General features: G+C 34.5%; 4 protein-coding genes across 5 annotated transcripts; 3 read left to right on the forward strand and 1 right to left on the reverse strand.

Moving 5' to 3' along the window:
* Positions 1 to 2,290: 2,290 nt before the first annotated feature.
* LOC111017017 (protein OCTOPUS) lies at positions 2,291 to 7,518 on the reverse strand. The gene is made up of 4 exons (XM_088120853.1): positions 5,603 to 7,518; positions 3,843 to 5,400; positions 3,452 to 3,653; positions 2,291 to 3,322 (listed from the first exon to the last, which is right to left on the reverse strand). Exon 1 carries the CDS (start codon positions 7,323 to 7,325, stop codon positions 5,607 to 5,609), a length of 1,719 nt encoding a protein of 572 aa, XP_087976979.1. The 5' UTR covers positions 7,326 to 7,518; the 3' UTR covers positions 2,291 to 3,322; positions 3,452 to 3,653; positions 3,843 to 5,400; positions 5,603 to 5,606.
* Positions 3,170 to 5,355, forward strand: LOC111017019 (protein NRT1/ PTR FAMILY 8.1). Its single transcript, XM_022292646.2, has 4 exons — positions 3,170 to 3,308; positions 3,423 to 3,640; positions 3,726 to 4,276; positions 4,447 to 5,355. The coding sequence occupies exons 1-4, from the start codon at positions 3,200 to 3,202 to the stop codon at positions 5,279 to 5,281; spliced, it is 1,713 nt and encodes a 570-aa protein (XP_022148338.1). The 5' UTR covers positions 3,170 to 3,199; the 3' UTR covers positions 5,282 to 5,355.
* A 3,065-nt stretch (positions 7,519 to 10,583) lies between the features above and the next one.
* Positions 10,584 to 12,523, forward strand: LOC111017075 (Thioesterase superfamily protein). 2 transcript variants are annotated; one of them, XM_022292735.2, is made up of 3 exons: positions 10,584 to 10,835; positions 11,248 to 11,388; positions 11,497 to 12,523. In XM_022292735.2, exons 1-3 carry the CDS (start codon positions 10,665 to 10,667, stop codon positions 11,644 to 11,646), a joined length of 462 nt encoding a protein of 153 aa, XP_022148427.1. In that variant the 5' UTR covers positions 10,584 to 10,664; the 3' UTR covers positions 11,647 to 12,523. The 2 variants fall into 2 exon arrangements, with proteins under 2 accessions (XP_022148427.1, XP_022148426.1); XM_022292734.2 differs by having other exon boundaries at positions 10,586 to 10,853.
* Positions 12,524 to 15,627: 3,104 nt separating this feature from the next.
* Positions 15,628 to 19,298, forward strand: CRCK1 (calmodulin-binding receptor-like cytoplasmic kinase 1). Its single transcript, XM_022292783.2, has 6 exons — positions 15,628 to 16,005; positions 16,082 to 16,329; positions 16,631 to 16,799; positions 16,981 to 17,070; positions 17,321 to 17,619; positions 18,746 to 19,298. The coding sequence occupies exons 1-6, from the start codon at positions 15,759 to 15,761 to the stop codon at positions 19,070 to 19,072; spliced, it is 1,380 nt and encodes a 459-aa protein (XP_022148475.1). The 5' UTR covers positions 15,628 to 15,758; the 3' UTR covers positions 19,073 to 19,298.
* Positions 19,299 to 19,780: the final 482 nt, after the last annotated feature.

Consider the following 19,780-nt stretch of genomic DNA (forward strand, 5'->3'; position numbering starts at 1 on the left):
TTTGGGAATTCATGGTGAGGAGATTTTTTCAATTTATTTTAATTGAATGCTTTATGAGTAATTAATAATAACGAATATACTAAAACGTATCCAATTTTCTTGCTGAGATTAGAGATGATTTTTTTTTTTTTTTTTTAGTACGAGGTTAGAAATGATTAATTTTCATATTCATCGTTTCAAAATGTTCATATTCAAATATGAATTATAATTCTCAGATCCTCATGGGCCGTGAGTGTGACCATCAGATTTATTTAACTGGCCAGAGGAGGAAAAGCCCATTAGATAATCTGGTTCGGCCCAACGGACTCATAATGGTTTGTTAGAACTAGATTGGGCTGGAGAGGATAAAAGCCCATTAGTAGCTGACGTGGCAAAGGCAGAATCCAAAGTTTGAAATTTCGAAATATAATAAAATTTGAAAACGACATTCATAAACCGAGCACTTAAAAAAACATAGGTGATAAGAACTTTGGAATTCAATGATTAATATGAATACCTTTTTTTTTTTTTTAATTTAAAATGAGAAGATTCAAACATAAAAGTCCAAATAAAAGACATCCATTTTTTTTTTCTCTTTGTGGAATATTCTAACTTTGGAAGAACGGCTTAGCTAGCTTCCACTTGTTTTTTTCATACCCGTGTTCATACTTTTAAGGTAATGTTCACATTAAGGCTCAATTTTAAGGATTTTTAGGTTGGGTTGCCATTTTACCTATTGTTCGTAAATTTATTCGATCCAAACAATTTTCATTAAATAATAAACTTGACGCAATCCAACCATAAAATATTTGGATTGACTTTCATTAGGTTAAAGTACGCACCAAAACCTAAAATAGTTGGTTTTAAAAAGTCATAATAAAATTACTAGCACATAAAAAATTATTTATTGAAATAAAATTAAAATCAATGTAAATATATATAAGTTTTATGGTGATTTTTAAATTTTTAATAAGTTTGAGTTTGTTTGATTCAATCAAAATTTATTTTAAGTGAATCTTTAAACCGGCCCAACCTATAGAATTTTCATTTATTTGAATCCAATCTAAACTAAATTAGTTTGGATCAGGTTGATCGGTATTATTATTGTTTTCTTTTTTGTCACTGAATTTTGTGAACATCTTGATCCCTACCAACCCATCTACTGTATTATTTGAAGCAGAAATTTGGTTTTCAACGAGATCAAGTCAGAATCGGAGAAATAGAGTATAGAGAGTATGGTACTTTGATGTACCTCTAGGGATTTGGTTCACCCTCTTATTTATAAAAGTCAGAGCCCTAATCTCTTTAGGAATTATAGAAGTCGAATCATAATCCTTTTAGGATTTAGGATTCACAGAAGTTGAATCCGTAGGAAATCCAGAGTCGGGACACGATGGATTCGGGTGGGAATGCGCAGCGGTCGAGTTGAATCGGAGTTCTCAACCAGGGAGCCAAGAATAGCTCGACACTAAAAAGGTCTCGGCCCCGAGACTTGGTCGATCGGGGGCCGGCTCAGGTCGTCAAGCGCTAACTCCCTTTCCTAGTTCGTGTCTTCTCTTGGTTCTCCTTCGATCTCTGTTGCCCAACTTGATCTTGTTTTATCTCTCTATAACATGTATCAACCTCGTAGACGACGTGGATAAATTTAAAATCCATTCAAACACATCACTTAATAAACTAAAAAATAAATATTTTTAAATAATAAAATTTCGTTCAAACCTATAATAAATTTTCTTAATATTTAAATGATAAAAAATATATTTATATAAAAAGAAATCCGCACCTAATTGGTAAACGGTTACGACTTAAGGCTGGTAGTTTTGATAACTTTGAATCGGAAACGTCACATGGACGATACGATATCAACGATGGTTGACAACTTTTATTTTGTTATTATTTTATTGTTAAATTTAAATCTCATATATCTTGTTGAATTGTGCATACAAAGAGAGAGAGAGAGGGAGAGAGAGAGAGAGAGAGAGCCAGTTGAATATTTGAGTAACTTTTTTTTTAATAATAATTTTGCAATATTTGAGTAATTGACACATTAATTATGGGAAATTTTGAACGGGTGGCAATTTTGTTTAAAATTTCTGACACCCCTATTTAGATTTGTTTACACAATTATCTTTCTTACTTTAATAGACATATCAATGATAAATTATATTAGTGATAAACTATATATATTTTTTAGTAGTAATAGTAACACATCATATTGTTTGAACCAACAATATATTATCGTCTAGAATTATTTTTGAAGCTAGAATCCGATCTATTTGGACTAAAATCGATTCCAAAGTGGTACAAAATCTGATCAATAGTTACGATGTTTATATAATTAAGTAATTCATGTTTCTCAAAAAAAAAAAAAGAAAAGACAATTCACGTAAGAAGACAACAATATTCGAGAGTCTCGAACACCCAACATACTTATCTATCCCGAAATGTGTTTTTCCTTGGGAATGAATGGAAAGAATTAAGTAGTATCTTCCTACCGCCTGTGGAATAGCCAAGAACGGATCTTTTTGGATATATAATCCAAGTCGTTTATTTGATTTTGCTATGTACTTAAAAAAAAATTAATAATTGAATTCATCGTCAATTTTAGTCTCTATATTCTCCAAAGTCCATTATTGTCCAAGCATTACCGTTAGGCGTTAATCCAATGGCTTTGCCTTTGGCAGCCATTTTTCTTTCTGCAAATGGGAACACAAACATTATCAAATTGTCACCATCTCAAACAGCAAATCGTTTCCACGCCGATGCGGACGTCCAAATCCCAACAAAACTTCTCTCTCAATCCCTTTGTTTGATTTTTCACGCCATCCCCGTTTTACCATCGCCGCCAATTGCAAGGAATCCTCGCTGTTCTTCTTCTTCTTCAAGGGACTTTTTAATGGAGTCCTCCTTGATGTGATTTGCAGGTCCCACCACCACCACCACTTTGCGTTTTCCCATTTCACAATTTTCAACGCGTGGACTCTGTCAGAGTAAGATTACTACTCATTATCTTCCATACCAAATCGCAATTGCTAAAATTACCTGGTTCTGGATGCGATTCTCTCGTTGTTAGGTATGTTCTTTTCCCCCAAATCTGCTTCGATCTTCGAAATGGGAAGCGATTCTCTCCTTCTTCTTCGTTTTCTGTTTCCGAAACTTTGTTGAACTGTCAGGTTGTTGGAGATTCGGCTGCTGAAGTTGAAGTTTCTGAAGTCCAACCATGGAGGAAGAAGACAGTATCTACACGCAAGATGGAACAGTGGACTACCGAGGAAATCCCGCTGTTAGGAGCCAAACGGGAACCTGGAGAGCCTGCCCCTATATTTTGGGTAATTTTCCTGTGCTGAAAAATTTGATTGATGAGTTTCCAAAATAGGGATTCAACTAATGATTCTGAATATCTGCTCATAACATAACATAAACTGGTGCTGAATCTTGAATAGGAAATGAGTTTTGTGAGAGATTGGCTTACTATGGAATGAGCTCCAACCTGGTGATTTATTTTACGAAACATCTGAATCAGCACAGTGCCACAGCCTCTAAAAATGTGTCAAATTGGAGTGGTACCTGTTACATTACCCCCTTGATTGGAGCCTTTCTGGCTGATGCCTATTTGGGTAGATATTACACCATTGCCAGCTTCTCCATCCTCTATGTTATTGTGAGTTCTGTATCTGTAAGAAATTTATGTAGAAGATAGAGATTTATTAGGATTAAGCTTGAAGTTTAGTGTAATACATATGCAGGGGATGACACTTTTGACGTTGTCAGCATCAGTCCCTGGCCTAAAGCCCACCTGCGTCGCGAAAGATGATTGTTATGCAACGAATGCTCAAAGTGCGGTGTGTTTTGTGGCATTGTACCTGATTGCATTGGGGACCGGTGGGATTAAGCCTTGTGTTTCGTCTTATGGAGCGGATCAGTTTGATGATGCTAATGAGACTGAGAAGAGGCACAAGAGCTCTTTCTTCAATTGGTTCTATCTTTCAATCAATGTTGGGGCTCTTATTGCAAGTTCTGTGCTGGTTTGGGTGCAAGATAATGTGAGTTGGGGGTGGGGATTTGGTATTCCAGCAGTGGCTATGGCGATTGCTGTGTTGAGTTTCTTTTCGGGCACTCGACTGTATCGGAACCAGAAACCTGGAGGAAGTCCTTTTACCCGCATAAGTCAGGTCCTGGTGTCATCTTTTAGAAAATACAAGGTCAAAGTACCAGAAAGCAAGTCTCTGTACGAGACTGCTGATTCTGAGTCTTCTATAGTAGGAAGCCGCAAACTCGACCACACCGATGATTTCAGGTTTGCTTTTAAGACCGTAAACCCTGTCTCAAAGCGCTTCGTAGTGTATCCATCTAGGCTGAAAAGGATAAAACTTCAATATCTAGACTTGCTACATCAAAAACTACATGTAAGAAACGAGTCATTATGTATCATCTTCTTTTTGTGCCAAATTCTGTTGTATTTTTCAGGTTCTTTGACAAGGCAGCAGTGGAGCTAGAATCAGATCAGATGTTGAAGGGCTCAGTAGACCCATGGAAGCTTTGCACTGTCACTCAAGTAGAGGAGCTAAAAGCCATCATAAGGTTGCTTCCAGTATGGGCCACCGGTATCGTGTTCGCTGCTGTGTATAGTCAAATGGGCAATTTATTTGTGTTGCAGGGTGACAGAATGAATATTCATCTTGGCCCCAACTTTGAAATCCCAGCTGCATCTCTCTCAATCTTTGACACACTGAGTGTGATCTTTTGGGTCCCGGTTTATGATCGAATCATAGTTCCAGTGGCTCGAAAATACACTGGCCACCCGAATGGCATAACTCAACTGCAGAGAATGGGCATTGGCCTGCTTATTTCAATTCTAGCTATGCTATCTGCAGCGATCTTAGAACTCGTGAGGCTCCGAGAAGTGAAAAGGCACAACTACTATGAACTCAAGCACATGCCCATGTCCATCTTCTGGCAAGTTCCTCAGTATTTTCTCATTGGTTGTGCAGAAGTATTTACTTTCATTGGCCAGTTGGAGTTCTTTTACGAGCAAGCTCCCGATGCCATGAGGAGTCTCGGCTCGGCTCTCTCGCTCACTACTGTTGCACTTGGAAACTACCTGAGCTCTCTACTTGTGACTATTGTGACCAATGTCAGCACTAAAAATGGGAAGCTTGGATGGATACCAGACAATTTGAACTACGGCCATATACATTATTTCTTCTTTCTCTTGGCGCTGTTGAGTGTCAAAAACTTGATTGCTTTTATTTTCATAGCCAAGTGGTACAAGTATAAGAGGCCCGTTGGAACCCTTCGCTGATTGATGTAGAAACTATGGATATGAGCTCATTCAAGAATAATCCAAAAAAACAGCCTCTTTATTCCGTCTCTAAATTTAGTTTTTGTTCTTGTTGTTTTTCCGTTTGTTAACAACTCATACTAAAAAAAGAAGGTATTAGAGAAGTTGTTCATATCTGGATAATCTCTACACAAATAAGCCATTAACAACTGAAATTAATTTTTCATTTTTCAAGCTTTATCCAGCTCGTAATAAGAACATAAGTTTTATCAGAGGGATGAGAATAACTAGTTTATATAATGTTTACAGTACAGACTTTTCTTGAAGGAAGAAGTGATGCACCTTTTTACGTGACATGTTTGACATTGAAAGGAGAACTTCTTGGCCTGCTCTTTCCTGGTTTGCCTCTGCTGTAGCTCCTCAATGGCGTCAAGTAGAACCTTAATAAGCCATTGTCAAAGTTATTTGGTGAATACCTGACACTCCGATTCCTCTGCAATGTAAGATCGTCTCTCCGCCTTAAACCGTTCAGTTTCAAATCATTACCGCCGTTGAACCCAGCCAGTTTGTTGGGATCTCTACAGCTTACGCTATAGCTGCGAATGAGCTTCTGGCTAACAGAACAATTTGCTTCTCCGTTAGCTACCCGCCTCAGCTTTTCCCAAGACTCGGCCAAGGGCCGGTCAACCGAGTTTACTCCAACACAGCCTTCCTCATCATCAGACTTGCTCTCGCTTCGCTTTTGCATCATACCCAAAACTTTTAATACTTTCTGCCATCTGTACGCCTTCTTGAATGTCTTCCGATCGCTCCCAGCTGCATCAGGAACAGAATCTTTGGAAGTAACTTCACTGCCACTCAAATCGCCATCTCTGGTTGATTTTGAGTGAGAGTCGTTCAAATCTTTCTCTGTAATCAACACCTTCGCACCATAGAACAACTCTGTAGTTGCAGGAGAAACCTTTGCGTTTGATATTGACTTCAAGTCATCAAAATCTGCAGACGCCCCTTTTCTGTGCGAACTTGAACGATCAAAACTTTTCCTCCGCCTCAGAGAAGACAATGATTCCATATAGTAATCCTTGGTCTGAGCCGATCCACCAGGGATCTTATCTCCTACATTCATCAGGGGCCCTTCTGCTTCATCAGGAGGATCACCATTCTCAAATCCATTGCCAGGGAATTTGACCTCTTCTAAAACTGAAACCATCGGCGCAAGCCTTGGATAAGTTCTTCCAATCAAATACCCATCCCAAGAAGCCCTGGGTTCATCGAACGAATACCGGGAATCATCCAACGACATCCTTCCTGCATCGACGGAGAATCTTGGATCTGTATCACAAGACCTTCTTCCCAATCCGTATTCTCCAACCTCGGAACGAGTCTCCCTCGTTTCAAGCATTCTTGGCTTGAAACCCTCTGTTTTCACCGTACCTGCATTACTACTGTTACCGAGATTCTTCATTTTCTGCTTTTTCCTCCATTTTCCGAGTTTCTTGCTGATGACTGAAGCCGCTTCCCAGACACTCCCTGCAATTTCTCTTAAATCTCGGCCCGTATTCTTCTTCCTCCGAATTTCAAGATCTATAAATTCTTTCATCGTCTTGAACTCAGCCTCCCCTCCGGCAAAATCGTCGATTGTATCCAGAGGCGGTCCAATTGCCCCCTCAGAAGCCCTAAACTGTCTCTCATTTGCCGCAACCTCCCGCAATTCAAAACCTAAGTTCTCGGACTCGATCTCCACCTCCTGATTCGGACATTTCGGCCGGTCTTCGCGGCAGAAAAGGTCCGACAAGCTGTTCCCAGAGCGAACATCGCACGACTTCCGATGCTGCACCTCCGGTTGCCCGATGCCAGCGTCGCGCTTCGCCGCAGAGAAAGATTTACTGCGGCGGAGCTCCGACGAAGAATGCTGGTTCCGAGGAGGAGTTTCCTGGCGCGTATCGGGATCAATCCCGGCGAGGCGTTCCCGGAGGCAGTAGGCGCAGAATCCGGTCACCGGTTTGCTAGGATGACGTTGACAAGTTGAGAGGCGATGCGGTACAGTCTTGGCATGGAGATTCATGGCTGAAGTTGTAGAATGCTCTCATGGCGCATCGTTAGCGAGAGAGAGAACCTGAAGAAGAAGTGCTACTCAGAAACAAAAAGGAGAGTGAAGAAACGGAAAAAAGAAAAAGATAAACTCCGAAGAAACCCTGATTAAACCCTCTCTCAAATCTCAATTACATAATTATTATTAATAATAATAAGAAAATGCCGTAGCGCTCTCCTCCTCCCCCTTTAGGTTTGCAATGGCTACGCGAGTGCGTTTCAATCGCTTCTATTGCATTCATGCGTCCGTAAATAATATTCACTTTTTAATAAATATTACATAAAATAATATCACTTGTTTTTCATTCCAATTATTATTACCATTATTTTTCTTTTTCTCCAGAGATTTTTTTTATTTATTTAAATATCCACGAAGTTTCACACGCTCAACTTTTGGACGGGTGCTAAGTCAGTTGGTGGAGTTCGACTCCAAATTGGGATGAGTTGGGGCTACTGTTGCTACCTACAAAGCTTAATTAGTACTTATTCTGAATTTGTATCAAATCGAACTTATTTAGGTCGTTCAAAAAATTGCATATCTTTACAAAAATATGGGACTTTGTCGGAGCTTTGAGACATGTGCACCCCGACAAGTGATTCACAAGGCAGGCTATGAACCTATTTATAATAGTATCTATTTTAGACTTCAATCTATGATTTTAAAAGATGTTATCTTCTTACAAATATATATACGTGGTCCTAAGTCAATTTAGATTGCATAACAATAAAATTGAGGTTAAAGTGGAACAAAAAAACATTGAGGGTATTCTCATAATTGTGTTTTAGAAAATGTTAAATTTGAAATTAGAAATTAACATCAATAATTAAAAAAAAAGTGCATTGTTTTTGTAATTAGAGTGAAAATAGGGTGGATTTGGGAAATGTCTGGTTTTGATTGGAAGCATCTTCTTGAGATGTGTAGAGGAACCTACGACCGTCTTGCTTTTTGGGTTTTGGTTGGAGAAAGGAAATGATTGTGGCAAGTCTGGAACCTGCCTATCCGGTCATCGGATTGCTCAACAACTTGACAACTTTGTTTAGAAATAAAGGTTGGTGTTGATGAAAATCGAGGTCTCACTTCGTGAAAATGTTGAGGATATTCCTAATAAAATTATAAAAAAAATAGTAAAAATTAGATAAGTTAACAAATAAATATTTTACTATTTTAAAATAAGTTTTAAGTGAATATATTAATATTATTTTACTAACAAAATGACAAAAATAATTTTGGTTACGCCAAAATCACTCGTAAACACACTATAAATGTTGAGAGAATTTTGATTGAATCTAATTCTTTGGAGGCAATTCAAGGCGGTGCTAGTGTGTCGAAAAACAAGGTTGCAACCTGGGTCAAAGAGATACAATAGCCAATGGGTTGCATCTTCATATTTGTCCATTTCCTTCTTGCATGTTGATAGAAGATCAAATGAAGTGGCTAATATGGGATCCTATGTTATGGTTATCTGTATTCTTTTTCTAGATGGTAAAGAGGATAAATTTGGATTCTTATCGTGTAGTTGTTTAGTTGTGTTTAATGAAGTCATTTAAAAAGAAAAAATCACCTTAAAATTTAACTCTCACATCTATTAACCCTCTTTGGGTGGAGTATAAATAATTTGTATAAAAGTCCCAACTTGAAGTCTGGAATATATGTTTGAGATTCACACTGATATTTATTGTTTGAGTATGAAATTAACACTCAAACGTGTTGTGAATTCTGATGGAAAAAATACTCAAACGTGTTGTGAATTCTGATGAAAAAATACTTCCAAAAGAAAGGTGAGCACTCCAATGATCAAGTCAATAAAAGCCTGAGTTGATTGATATAAAGATAGTCGAGATTCATACGTCATTTTCAACCAGCTTCTCTTTAGCTTTTATAGGTCACTGTCTATGGTGAGGTGTTAATTACTGATGACATTTTAGATTATAAATTTAGATATTATAAATATAACCAAATAGTTGAAATATCTCGAGTCTTCAAAAGATTGTAGATTTGAATTTTCATATCAGATATTTGTGATCAAATATTCTATCAAAGATATATTCATTTAACAATAATCAATAAAATGTAAAGTAAAACGATTAAATATGACTTCCTGCCCTTTTTCCATCCTTCAAATATTTTTCTGTATAGTGCACCAATGGATATATATCTTCAAGAAGTTGTAAGTTCTATCGCCACATATTGTACTTAAAAAACAAAATACAGATTGAACATTTTACTTCAGAGTAACATCCTTTTATTTTACCATATATTTGTATCGACATAAAAAAAACGTACAAAGGAATTTTTGTATTGGACCTAATTTCTTACTATATTTCACTTATAAAACTTCGGTGTACATCACATTTTTATCTATCCTATGTAGTTTTTTATGATACGGTATTTCTTTAATACATGGAGGAGGAATGATCCAAGTATGAATATCACTGCTTTACAAACAAAAAAGTAGGGATATCACACCCTCCTCTGTATATTAAAGAAATTATGTATCATAAAAAAATGGAAATGAAATGTAGACCTTCGTCATTTCCTCTCACTTCTGCTCTAACGCATACCCCACTTCTCTCACACTTGCCGATCCATTTGCCTTTTATATGCCGATTCCTATGTTTACATTTTTTTTTTTTTTGTTTCTTATCTATATTTGAACCTTTTAAATTATGATAATTTAATGGTATTTAATTAAAGGGTTAGATTTGTGTAATACTATGTAAAGAAGTTAATTAAGAAGAGACGTTTGATATGTGCAAATTTTTCCATTAAAAATCATGGGTTTGTGAATTCCACAGACTTTATAAATCCCCATGACTAATAAATTCATATTTAAAATTTACTACTTATACTAAAAAAAAGTGTATGGACCATAATATATAAATGAAACATTGCGATAATACAAATTGTGGTTTCTGTTAGTTTATTATATGGTACAATCCAAACACAAATTAGACATCTTATAAATTTCAAGTTTCATGAACTCAAAATTATTAAGATCATGAGTCAAGTATATTAGTATCCATTTTATTCGAAGATGAAATTTGTTTTTTATGATAAATGAATAGTGGAGGGAGGAATATGTATCCTAACCTAGCTCCTAAAATATTGTTAATTAAAAATTTTATTATTTATTTGGAACCCAAACGGATAATTTTCATTAAAAAATGTAATATTCTGTACTGAAAAAAAAAAACTGTAATGTTCTATTAAATATGAATATTTAACAATATAATGTAAAAAATGGTCAAGACATTAAATCTGAACTCTTCTGATAAAGATTAATCAGAGCGTTCGAGAACTGAAAGCGAAATCATGGAGAAGACGAAGCAGCTTCTGGAACTCACAAAGGAGGAATCAGACGCCGTAGAGAAACTCGCCGTCCGGCCGAGGAAAGCCGGAGAGAAATGCTTCTTCACCTTCTTCGCTCTCCGAGGCATCCGAGTCGACCGCGTCCACCCAGGGCTCGTCGTCTGTACCTTCAAGGTCCCCCCGCGCCTCACAGTATATTACTGAACTCTCTCTGCTTTTGCCGTTAGATCCACCGCCATCGCTCCTCCTTTCTTTGCCCTAATTTTTTAGATTCTTGAAATCGATTGATGTTCTTAGTTCGATCATTTTGCGACCAATTTCTCTCTGTTTTTGCCGTTACTACCTCTCTTTGCCCTAATTTTTTAGAGTATAATCAAGACGCTGCGTAAACGGTTGATGTTCTAGTTCGGTTCTTTCGCAATCAAATTACTCGATGAAAAAAGAGGAGAGTTTAATCGCCAAATTAAGTTCTCAAAGTACTCGATCAAATCTGTTTGGTATTGTTGAACTGAGTTTGAAATCGGAGGGGGAGGGCTCTTCTTTTCCTTAATTTCCAACGCCTCTTCCTTTCGATTTGTCGTTTCAGGATCGATCGGGAAAATTGGCTTCGGGTGCTATCGCAAACCTAGTCGATGAAGTCGGTTCCTCCGTAATCTACGACGAGGCCCTGCCGGAGCCGGTTTCTGTCGACATGTCGATCTCATATCTTTCGACTGCCGCTGTCGGAGTACGTACTGCTCTCTTTTACCTCCCAGATTCATGTGGCCATAAACACAAACAAGAAGAATTCGAAGATTTTCTGTAAATTAAATTCGAAATGTAAATCTAATTGCAGGATGAATTGGAAATAATCTCGAAGCTTTTAGGGCAGAAAGGGCGCTATTCTGGAACCAGTGTTCTTATCAAAAACAAAACGACCGGAGAGATAGTTGCAGAAGGGCGGCACTCGTTGTTCAGCATACGAGCAAGTAAAAGTAAACTGTGAAACTGGAGACTATTTTTAATTTGGCCGCCTGCCATTTTACATATCGTACAAATATTTTCTTTACGAGAAATTATAAATTTCATAAAATAAATATTATTTATAAAAATATTACTACTTTTTTTTTTCTCAAAAATATCACAAAAATAGCATTTGATTTGTCTCATGTTATATAAGTTTCCTAAATTATGCTATTTTTGTAAATCTTAAAACTTAATGCTATATTTATATATATAAATACATAGTTTTTTTTTTGTGCTATTTTTATAATTCCTTTTTTTTTTCTCCAACACCATACTAATATGATCTGATTCGCCATCTTGGCCGCCACCTGATTATACTGGAAAATTTTAGAGTGAATCTATTGAACATAATTTAAAGTTCAAACTCAAATGGCAAGTTAAATCTTTTAAGGTCGTTTGATAATCATTTTAGTTTTTAGTTTTTCTTCTTTCTAATTTTTGGTTTTCTGTTTTTAAAAAACAAAAATCATATAGGTTTGATAGCCATTTTTTGTTTTTTATTTTTAAAAAACAGAAAACCAAAACATGTTCTGTAACCATTGGTTATAATTATTTTAAGAATTTAAGTATAAAAAAAGTGTAATAAATATATATTAATTATTTAAAAATAGAATCGGGAACAAGACATGTATTTCCTAATTTTGGGACACGACCTGTAGAAACTTTTTGTCTTCCCCCTAATGTACATACATGAAAAATATAAATTTAGAGGGATGTAAATAAACTTTTGAAGCTTTCCGAAAAAAAAAACTTTTGAAAGATAAATTTTAGAGAGATAAATAAAAAAATTTAGAAAAAAAAATAGTGAAAGAAAAGTTAAAACAAAAAGAGAAAAATTGTAGAGAAAAAAAATAAAGTGGAGAGGAAAAGATATGTTAAAGAAAAAAAATATGTTAAAGAAAAAAAATTATAAAGAAAGAGAAAAATTATAGTAGAAACAAATTCAGAGATAAAAGCAATATTCAAAATAAATTTTTTAGAGAAAATAAATAAATACAAAGATAAATAAAAGTTACAGTCAAATAAAATTGAACGAGAAAATAAAATTAGAGAAAAAAATAGATTACGAATAGAAAGAAATGTTATAAAAGATGAAATTTTAGAGAGAAAAAAGTTAGAAAAAATATTAAATTTTTAGACAGAAAAATGAAATTGATCTATTAGAAAAAAATATATAGAAAAATTTGGAGAGAGATAAATATTAATAAATATTCAAAATATGATAATTTTAAAGAGAGAAAAATAAAGTTTGTAGAGAGAAATTTAGAAATAAAAAAATTTTAGAGTGAGAAATAAATTTTTTAGATATAAATGTGATAAAGAAAAAAAAAGTTGATTATTAGAAGAAAAATGAGATTTTGAAAAAAAAAACCTGTTTTTTGAAAACTATTTTTTTTTAAATTTTCATAAAATTTCAAAATGGTTTTTGAAAAAAAAAAATTAATTAAATTGGTTATCAAATGTTTTTGAAAAACTAAAAACCAAAAATAAATAACGAAATGGTTATCAAACGAACCCTTAATTTTTAATTTGCATCTAAGATATTTATGAATTTTAGAAAATGTTAAATAGATTTACAAACTTCTATATTTGTGGCTATAGATTCGTGATCTCTATAATAGATCCCTAGCTTTTAGATGCATAAAAAATATTTAATAGATCTTTCATTTTTTATTTTATGTCTGACAGGTTCTTTGAATTGAATTTCAATATTTAAGAGATATTTGTCCTATTTTATATTATCTAAAATTTAGAATCTCTTGAACATAAAATAAAAAATTTTAAGATCTATTGTCTATTGAAAGTTAAAGATCTTAGACATTTTTTAATTTAATTCGGTGACTATTAAACACCTCTGAAAGTTTAATCATTTAGGAATTAAACTTGTATTTAACCTATAAAATATATGTCCTTAACCATACTCATCGGTAGTTTTAAGTAACTACTAAACTCCTATTTTGTCCTAAAATATCTATTATTTTTTAAAAAATCACTCTTATCTATATTCATTGATTGATATTTCTTTGGGTTATAAGATAACTATTTTATATATATATATATATATATATATATATATATTTTAGTTGAAATTTTCAAATAAACCATTTCAAACGGGTGTTTTATTTAAATTGAATATTAAATTATACATTTTGTCATTCAACTTTCAAGAATTGTGTAAATTAAATCTATATGTTTTAAAATATATCTATTTTGGTTTCTCTATTTAATTTTTTTCTAAATAAGTTTTTTGAACTTATAATTTCACATATGACAAGTCTTTATTCTTTAACTTCATAGATTTAACTATGTTTTGAAATGCATTTAGTTTGGTTTCTCTACTTATTTTTTTTCTAAATAAGTTTTTGAATTTATAATTTCACATGTAACAAGTCTTTATTCTTAACTAGATATTTGGTGGCATAAATATCAAATTTAATAGACAAAAAATTGAAAACTTTGAGAGTTATTATCAAATTTTTAATATATAAATATCATAAATATACCATTTAAAAAGTTCATAGACATTCAAATCCTTTTGAACACTTAAATTGTTTGCTCAAAAAAATAAATTCATTTTTTTTACATTATATTTCATGTTCTCCCAAATTCAATCAGATTTAATAATAAAATATATTTAAAAATTTATTGGATTTGTAATTAACATTTCTTAAAAGTACCACATGAGTTTTTTAGTAACAACTTTATCGATTTAAGCATAATTTAATTGATTAAAAACACTTATTTCTAACGAAAGGTAATGACTTCAAATTTCTCACGTATTATATTAAACAAAAAAAATGATAGTGGTAGTACTATTTAAATGTTTAAATATAATTTGGAAGTAGAGTAGTATTATTTGTATTTTACTCAAGATATGAAATGATGACAAAATGCTTTAAAAAATTGATGACAAAATGGACTAAAAAAAGAGATAAAATGGATCTTAAATGGTGTCGTTAATGTTTAGCAAGCTTCCATTAATTCCAAAAAAAGAAAAGCGTCCATATATATATTTGGCAAATGTACTATAATATATATATATATATTTGGTAAATATTTTGTTTACCATTTGTCAAAAAGAAAATATATATTTTGCGTTTACCACAAGTCAAGTGCACTTGAGAAACAACAAACAATGACAACTGACAAGATTTCTTCAATCAAAATCGTAGGCCACCATCATCAACATTCATCATCACAATGCTTCCCCAATCCCTTTGTTCATAAGGAACAATAGTTTCTTGGAGAACATTTTTCCAAGAACAAATTACAAAAATAGTACCAATAAAAAATTATTTATCTTTAAGTAATGATATTTTTATAAATACATATTAAAAAATAAATAAATTATAGATCAAACTCGATTCTATGGATTTAATATTAAAATTTAGTTTTCTAGTTTAATTGTGAGTTGATCTTAATTTTTAAAATAATGATTAATAATTCGAACTTTCAATCTACATCTAACAAGCTTTTAAATTTTAAAAAGTGTCTAATAAATTTACCGACTTAAATTTGGTCAAATTTACACGTTTTAAATTATAAAATTAATAAAGTTCTCTTTAATTTACTCAAAATAGTTCTAATGTTAAATCTTTTCCACTCTCAGTAAAAGTTTGCCTGACCATTAGACACTTGAAAGTTGAGGCTCATATCCGTAATTTAATCCCAAACACAGAGGAAGCCGAGTAAAACTAAAAAGGTAAAAAACAGAGCCGATAACTGTAAAACTAAAGAGGTAAAAAACAGAGGAAACCGAGTAAAACTGTAAAACTAAAAAGGAAGGGGAAGAGAGACGGAAAATTGCGGCGGCCGGCGAAGCAAACCGGTGACCGGCCGGATCAAGTCAAGCGCAGAAGCCGAGAACCCTCTGCCGTAAGCATGGACTTTTTAGGCATTTCCAGTATTTTTAAACCAAAGCAAATTAACCCTACAAAAAGTAATATTACTCCTTCTCAGCTTGACCCAGTCTCATAAATTAAAAAAATAAAAGCCTCCATCTAATCATAAATTCAACTGCTTAAATTTCTGGAAACAGATAATGATGATCAGAATTCCGCATCGATAATCGGCGGAATTTTGGTTCTGCAAATGAAGGAGAAACAATTTTCCGGCCCTCAATTCCAGTCGCAGAGCTCCAAATCCCGGACTGGTCAGCTTTCCGGTGCCCTAAACAAGCGGAATCCAGAATCTGAAGTATCGTACAACTATGTGAAAGCCGCTGTCAAGCGAGTTTCCGGATTCTTCAAATCAATTTTTGTCGGTCGGAAGAAGGTTATTGCGGATCGTTCGGTGATCGGCGCCAGAGAAACTAACAATTCTCGCAGAGAACACTCCTGTGAGTTTTGTTGAAGTTTTTTGTTTCTTGAGCTCATTGACGCTGAAACTGATTTTGTGTGTTATTTGGTGTGTAGCTTATTCCACGGGAAGCTACGGTAGGAGTTCGTCGCCTTTCAAATCTTGTGGTTCGTATGGTTCGTACGGTTCCTCCTCTAGCATTCCAAGCGAGTTGTTCGCATCTGCGGGTTTCTCCATTGAAGAAATTTACAAGGCGACGGATAATTTCTCTGCTGCGAATGTAATTGGGGCCGGAGCATTTGGAACGGTGTATAAAGGGAAGCTCAAAGACGGGTCTCTTGTTGCCGTGAAGCGAGCCAAAAGGGTACAAAGTTAAAAGTTAAAGCTAAATTCTGTCAATTCCCTTCATCATCGTTGACTATCCCATGTCAGTACTGACTCGAACTGTTGTTTATATTCCCGAAAGTTATGCACTGCATCTCGAGGTCGAACTTGAAATTGACAATCGAAAAGACTGCTGAAACTTTGATTTGAACGATGATGTTAACCTTAACTTAACCATTAATAGGTGTTTACGGTTAAGATTGGTGGCGATTTAGGGTTTTGATTTCCTTCAAAATTCAATATGATGCATATTAGCTTAACAGATTTGAAACTTTTGGCAGAATGTGCACGAGAAGCGTCTGCAGACGGAGTTCAGGAATGAGATTCAAACTTTGTCAAGGATCGAGCATTTGAATTTGGTCCGTCTGTATGGCTATCTGGAGCAAGGAGATGAGAGGATCATTATTGTCGAATACGTTGGGAATGGAAATCTTCGGGAACATCTCGATGGTAAGTAGTGTTTGGTGAATTATCTGAATGACAATCTCTTCTTCATTGATGGCAATTGCATGAAGATATAAGGATGTATGAAATTAGCTCGGAAGATATTAGGATTTATGAAATTAATTCTGAGACTAGCTGAATGATGTTTAGAGGAGAAAATGTCAATGAGGATGCTTCTCTTATTCAGGCAAGCGAGGAGCCGGCCTTGAGATTGCAGAGCGGCTGGACATTGCTATTGACGTTGCTCATGCTATCACCTACCTTCACATGTACAATGGTATGCACATGTTTTCATAATGTATTCGATTGCTTTCATAGAAATGAATTTGGTGGGGATAGTTTAGGGAGGGTAAATCGTTCTTAAACTGGTATCAGATTGTATATAAATCTGTGGTATTAAATTGAAATTTCTATTACCATACTAGAGCCTAAAGAATCGTTTCAAAATACAAACTAGCTCGTGTAGTTTACCCCATAGGTTATTGTAGAGACTGAGAGAAATCTGATCTGAATTTTGATTGTAACAGATGCTCCAATAATCCATAGAGATATAAAAGCCTCAAACATCCTAATCACGGAGAAACTACGGGCAAAAGTGGCAGATTTTGGGTTTGCGCGCCTGGTTGCAGAAGATTCTAATGTTACACACATCTCAACACAAGTTAAAGGAACAGCAGGATACTTGGATCCTGAATACCTACGGACTTATCAGCTCACCGAGAAGAGCGATGTATACTCCTTCGGTGTGTTGCTTGTAGAGCTTATGACAGGAAGACACCCAATTGAAACAAAAAGGGAGATCAAAGAAAGAGTAACTATTAGATGGGTAAGTATTTTATTGATTGCGAATAGTCAAAGTACCTGAAACGGTACTTTCACGACTGTCAGGACAGTCAAGTGCAGGAAAACGTAATTTTGATCCTTTATACCCTGCAACTTGATTGAGCGAATACCCTCGAAATACTCAGCTACCAAACTATTGCTCTTTTGTTTATTTAAGATTTTCAAAAAAGAAAAACACTTTTGGTCAAAATGCCTTTAGTTACTTAAGAGTACTGTTTATTATTCTAAAATTCATTCTAAATACAGTATAAGAATTCCATCTGTCCGGTCGATATTGAATCCTCTCCACATCATTTCAGCTAGTTAGAGATTTTATACTTCAAGTTTAGATGTATAAAATTGTAAACATACCGAACTTTTCAATTTTTGAAATTGATCCTTTCTGATCTCTTCAATGTAAGAGCACTCATCACATGAAAATTATGTTAGGAGCTGCATCCACCTTGCTCTGCCACTCTTAAGTTTGAATATATGACACTTATCACATGAAGCCTATGTATTTTCCAGTTTGATGTTTGTCTCACTCTTCTTCATGCGGCATGTTCCTGTTTACCGTAGACCATTGTTAGGTAACAACTTCTATCATATCAAATCGCACATTGGCCTAGCCATGTTTGTGGCCACTAGATTTCCTGTAAATAAAATCTAGGAATAAAAATTAAGCGTATTTACAATAATGAGCCGTATCATGCGGTTTCGACTCAATTTTATTTCTAGGCACTAATAGGTACAGTAGCTGAAAAAGAACTATAGCAGTTTCTGCTTTGCCTTGACATAAGGAAGGCAAAACGTCCCCCATCTGTCTTATTGTGACGGGCAGAGGGTTTGTTTTTAAATCAACCTACTTATCCTTTTCTCGCTTTAGGTTGGCATAGGTTGACATAGGAGTGAGAGGGTCAATAGACAAAACATACCCTTCACTTTTGAGACGTTCGGGCTTATTAGGCTCACAGTTTTAATAAGCTGAGGCCTGAGAAGTATGAGTTTGTGTAATCTGTGTGTGCGATTATGAAAATGCATTTGTTAAATTTGGGTTTGTGCAGCTTGTCTTTAGTTTGTGTTTATCGAAATTTGAGTTTATATAACATGATTTGGACTTGCATATGCAGGCATTGCAGAAGCTTAAAGAAGGAGAAGCTGTGATCGCCATGGACCCTAGACTGAGGAGGACTTCTGCATCCACAGTGGCCATGGAGAGCATACTCAAATTGGCTCGTCGCTGCCTCGATCCTTTGAGACCATCCCGACCATCCATGAAAGACTGCAGCGAGAAGTTATGGGGAATTCGGAAGGAATACAGAGACAGATTATTATCATCTTCCTGCTCAGCGCTTCATTCAGCCGAGTTTCCAGTTCAAGATGCAAAAAAGAACCTTTATGTTGCTTTTGGCATTAAAGAGGACGAAGATTTGTACAGTAAATTCATTTCTGCGTAAGTTACCAACTTGTGGGCATTCCTCTGGAGGGGTGAAATTCTTCTCTTTTACCTCTTTCTGCAGTATATTAGCAGCAGTTCCCATAATCAATTTTTATTGTAGTGTAATGTAATGAAAATGATACTGAATTCAATATCAATTCTATAGTTTCAAAATTTTTACTGTGATGTAAAATTCTCGAAACAGCATATATTCAAATACAATATTTTCGTGTGAGGTTTTTCTATCCTCGTCCTTTTTATGTGATTGTGACTACTGTTTAGAGGTACAGTAAATTTAAGTTTTAAACTTTCACGTTCATCATGTTCACATTTTTTAATACTCGGTAAAATTCTTCCAGTCTTCATGGTTTATTTTTCATATTTTATTGAACAGAAGTTTTGGAGCATTTGTTTCACACCTCATGTCATTTGAGACTTGACCAATTAATGTAATATCGAGACATTTAATGCAAAGTTCAAGAATTATATTGTAATAGATGCCAATAATGGGGCAACTAAAATAAGATTTAGATTCAATTTATTTTGTATATATAAGAATATTACTCTGAATTAGTTAAAAAATAATTAATATTAATATTATATATATATATATTAGTGACATTTTATTGATAATTTTCATATTTTGTTGATTTTTTCGTACTATCATGAAAATGTCGATTCATCCCTCATATCGATATCGAATCCATGGAAGATAGAATGTGTCGAT

This window comes from Momordica charantia (assembly GCF_013281855.1).
Source record: "Momordica charantia cultivar OHB3-1 chromosome 2 unlocalized genomic scaffold, Mcharantia_2.0 BLBB01000002.1, whole genome shotgun sequence".
Lineage (NCBI taxonomy): Eukaryota > Viridiplantae > Streptophyta > Magnoliopsida > Cucurbitales > Cucurbitaceae > Momordica > Momordica charantia.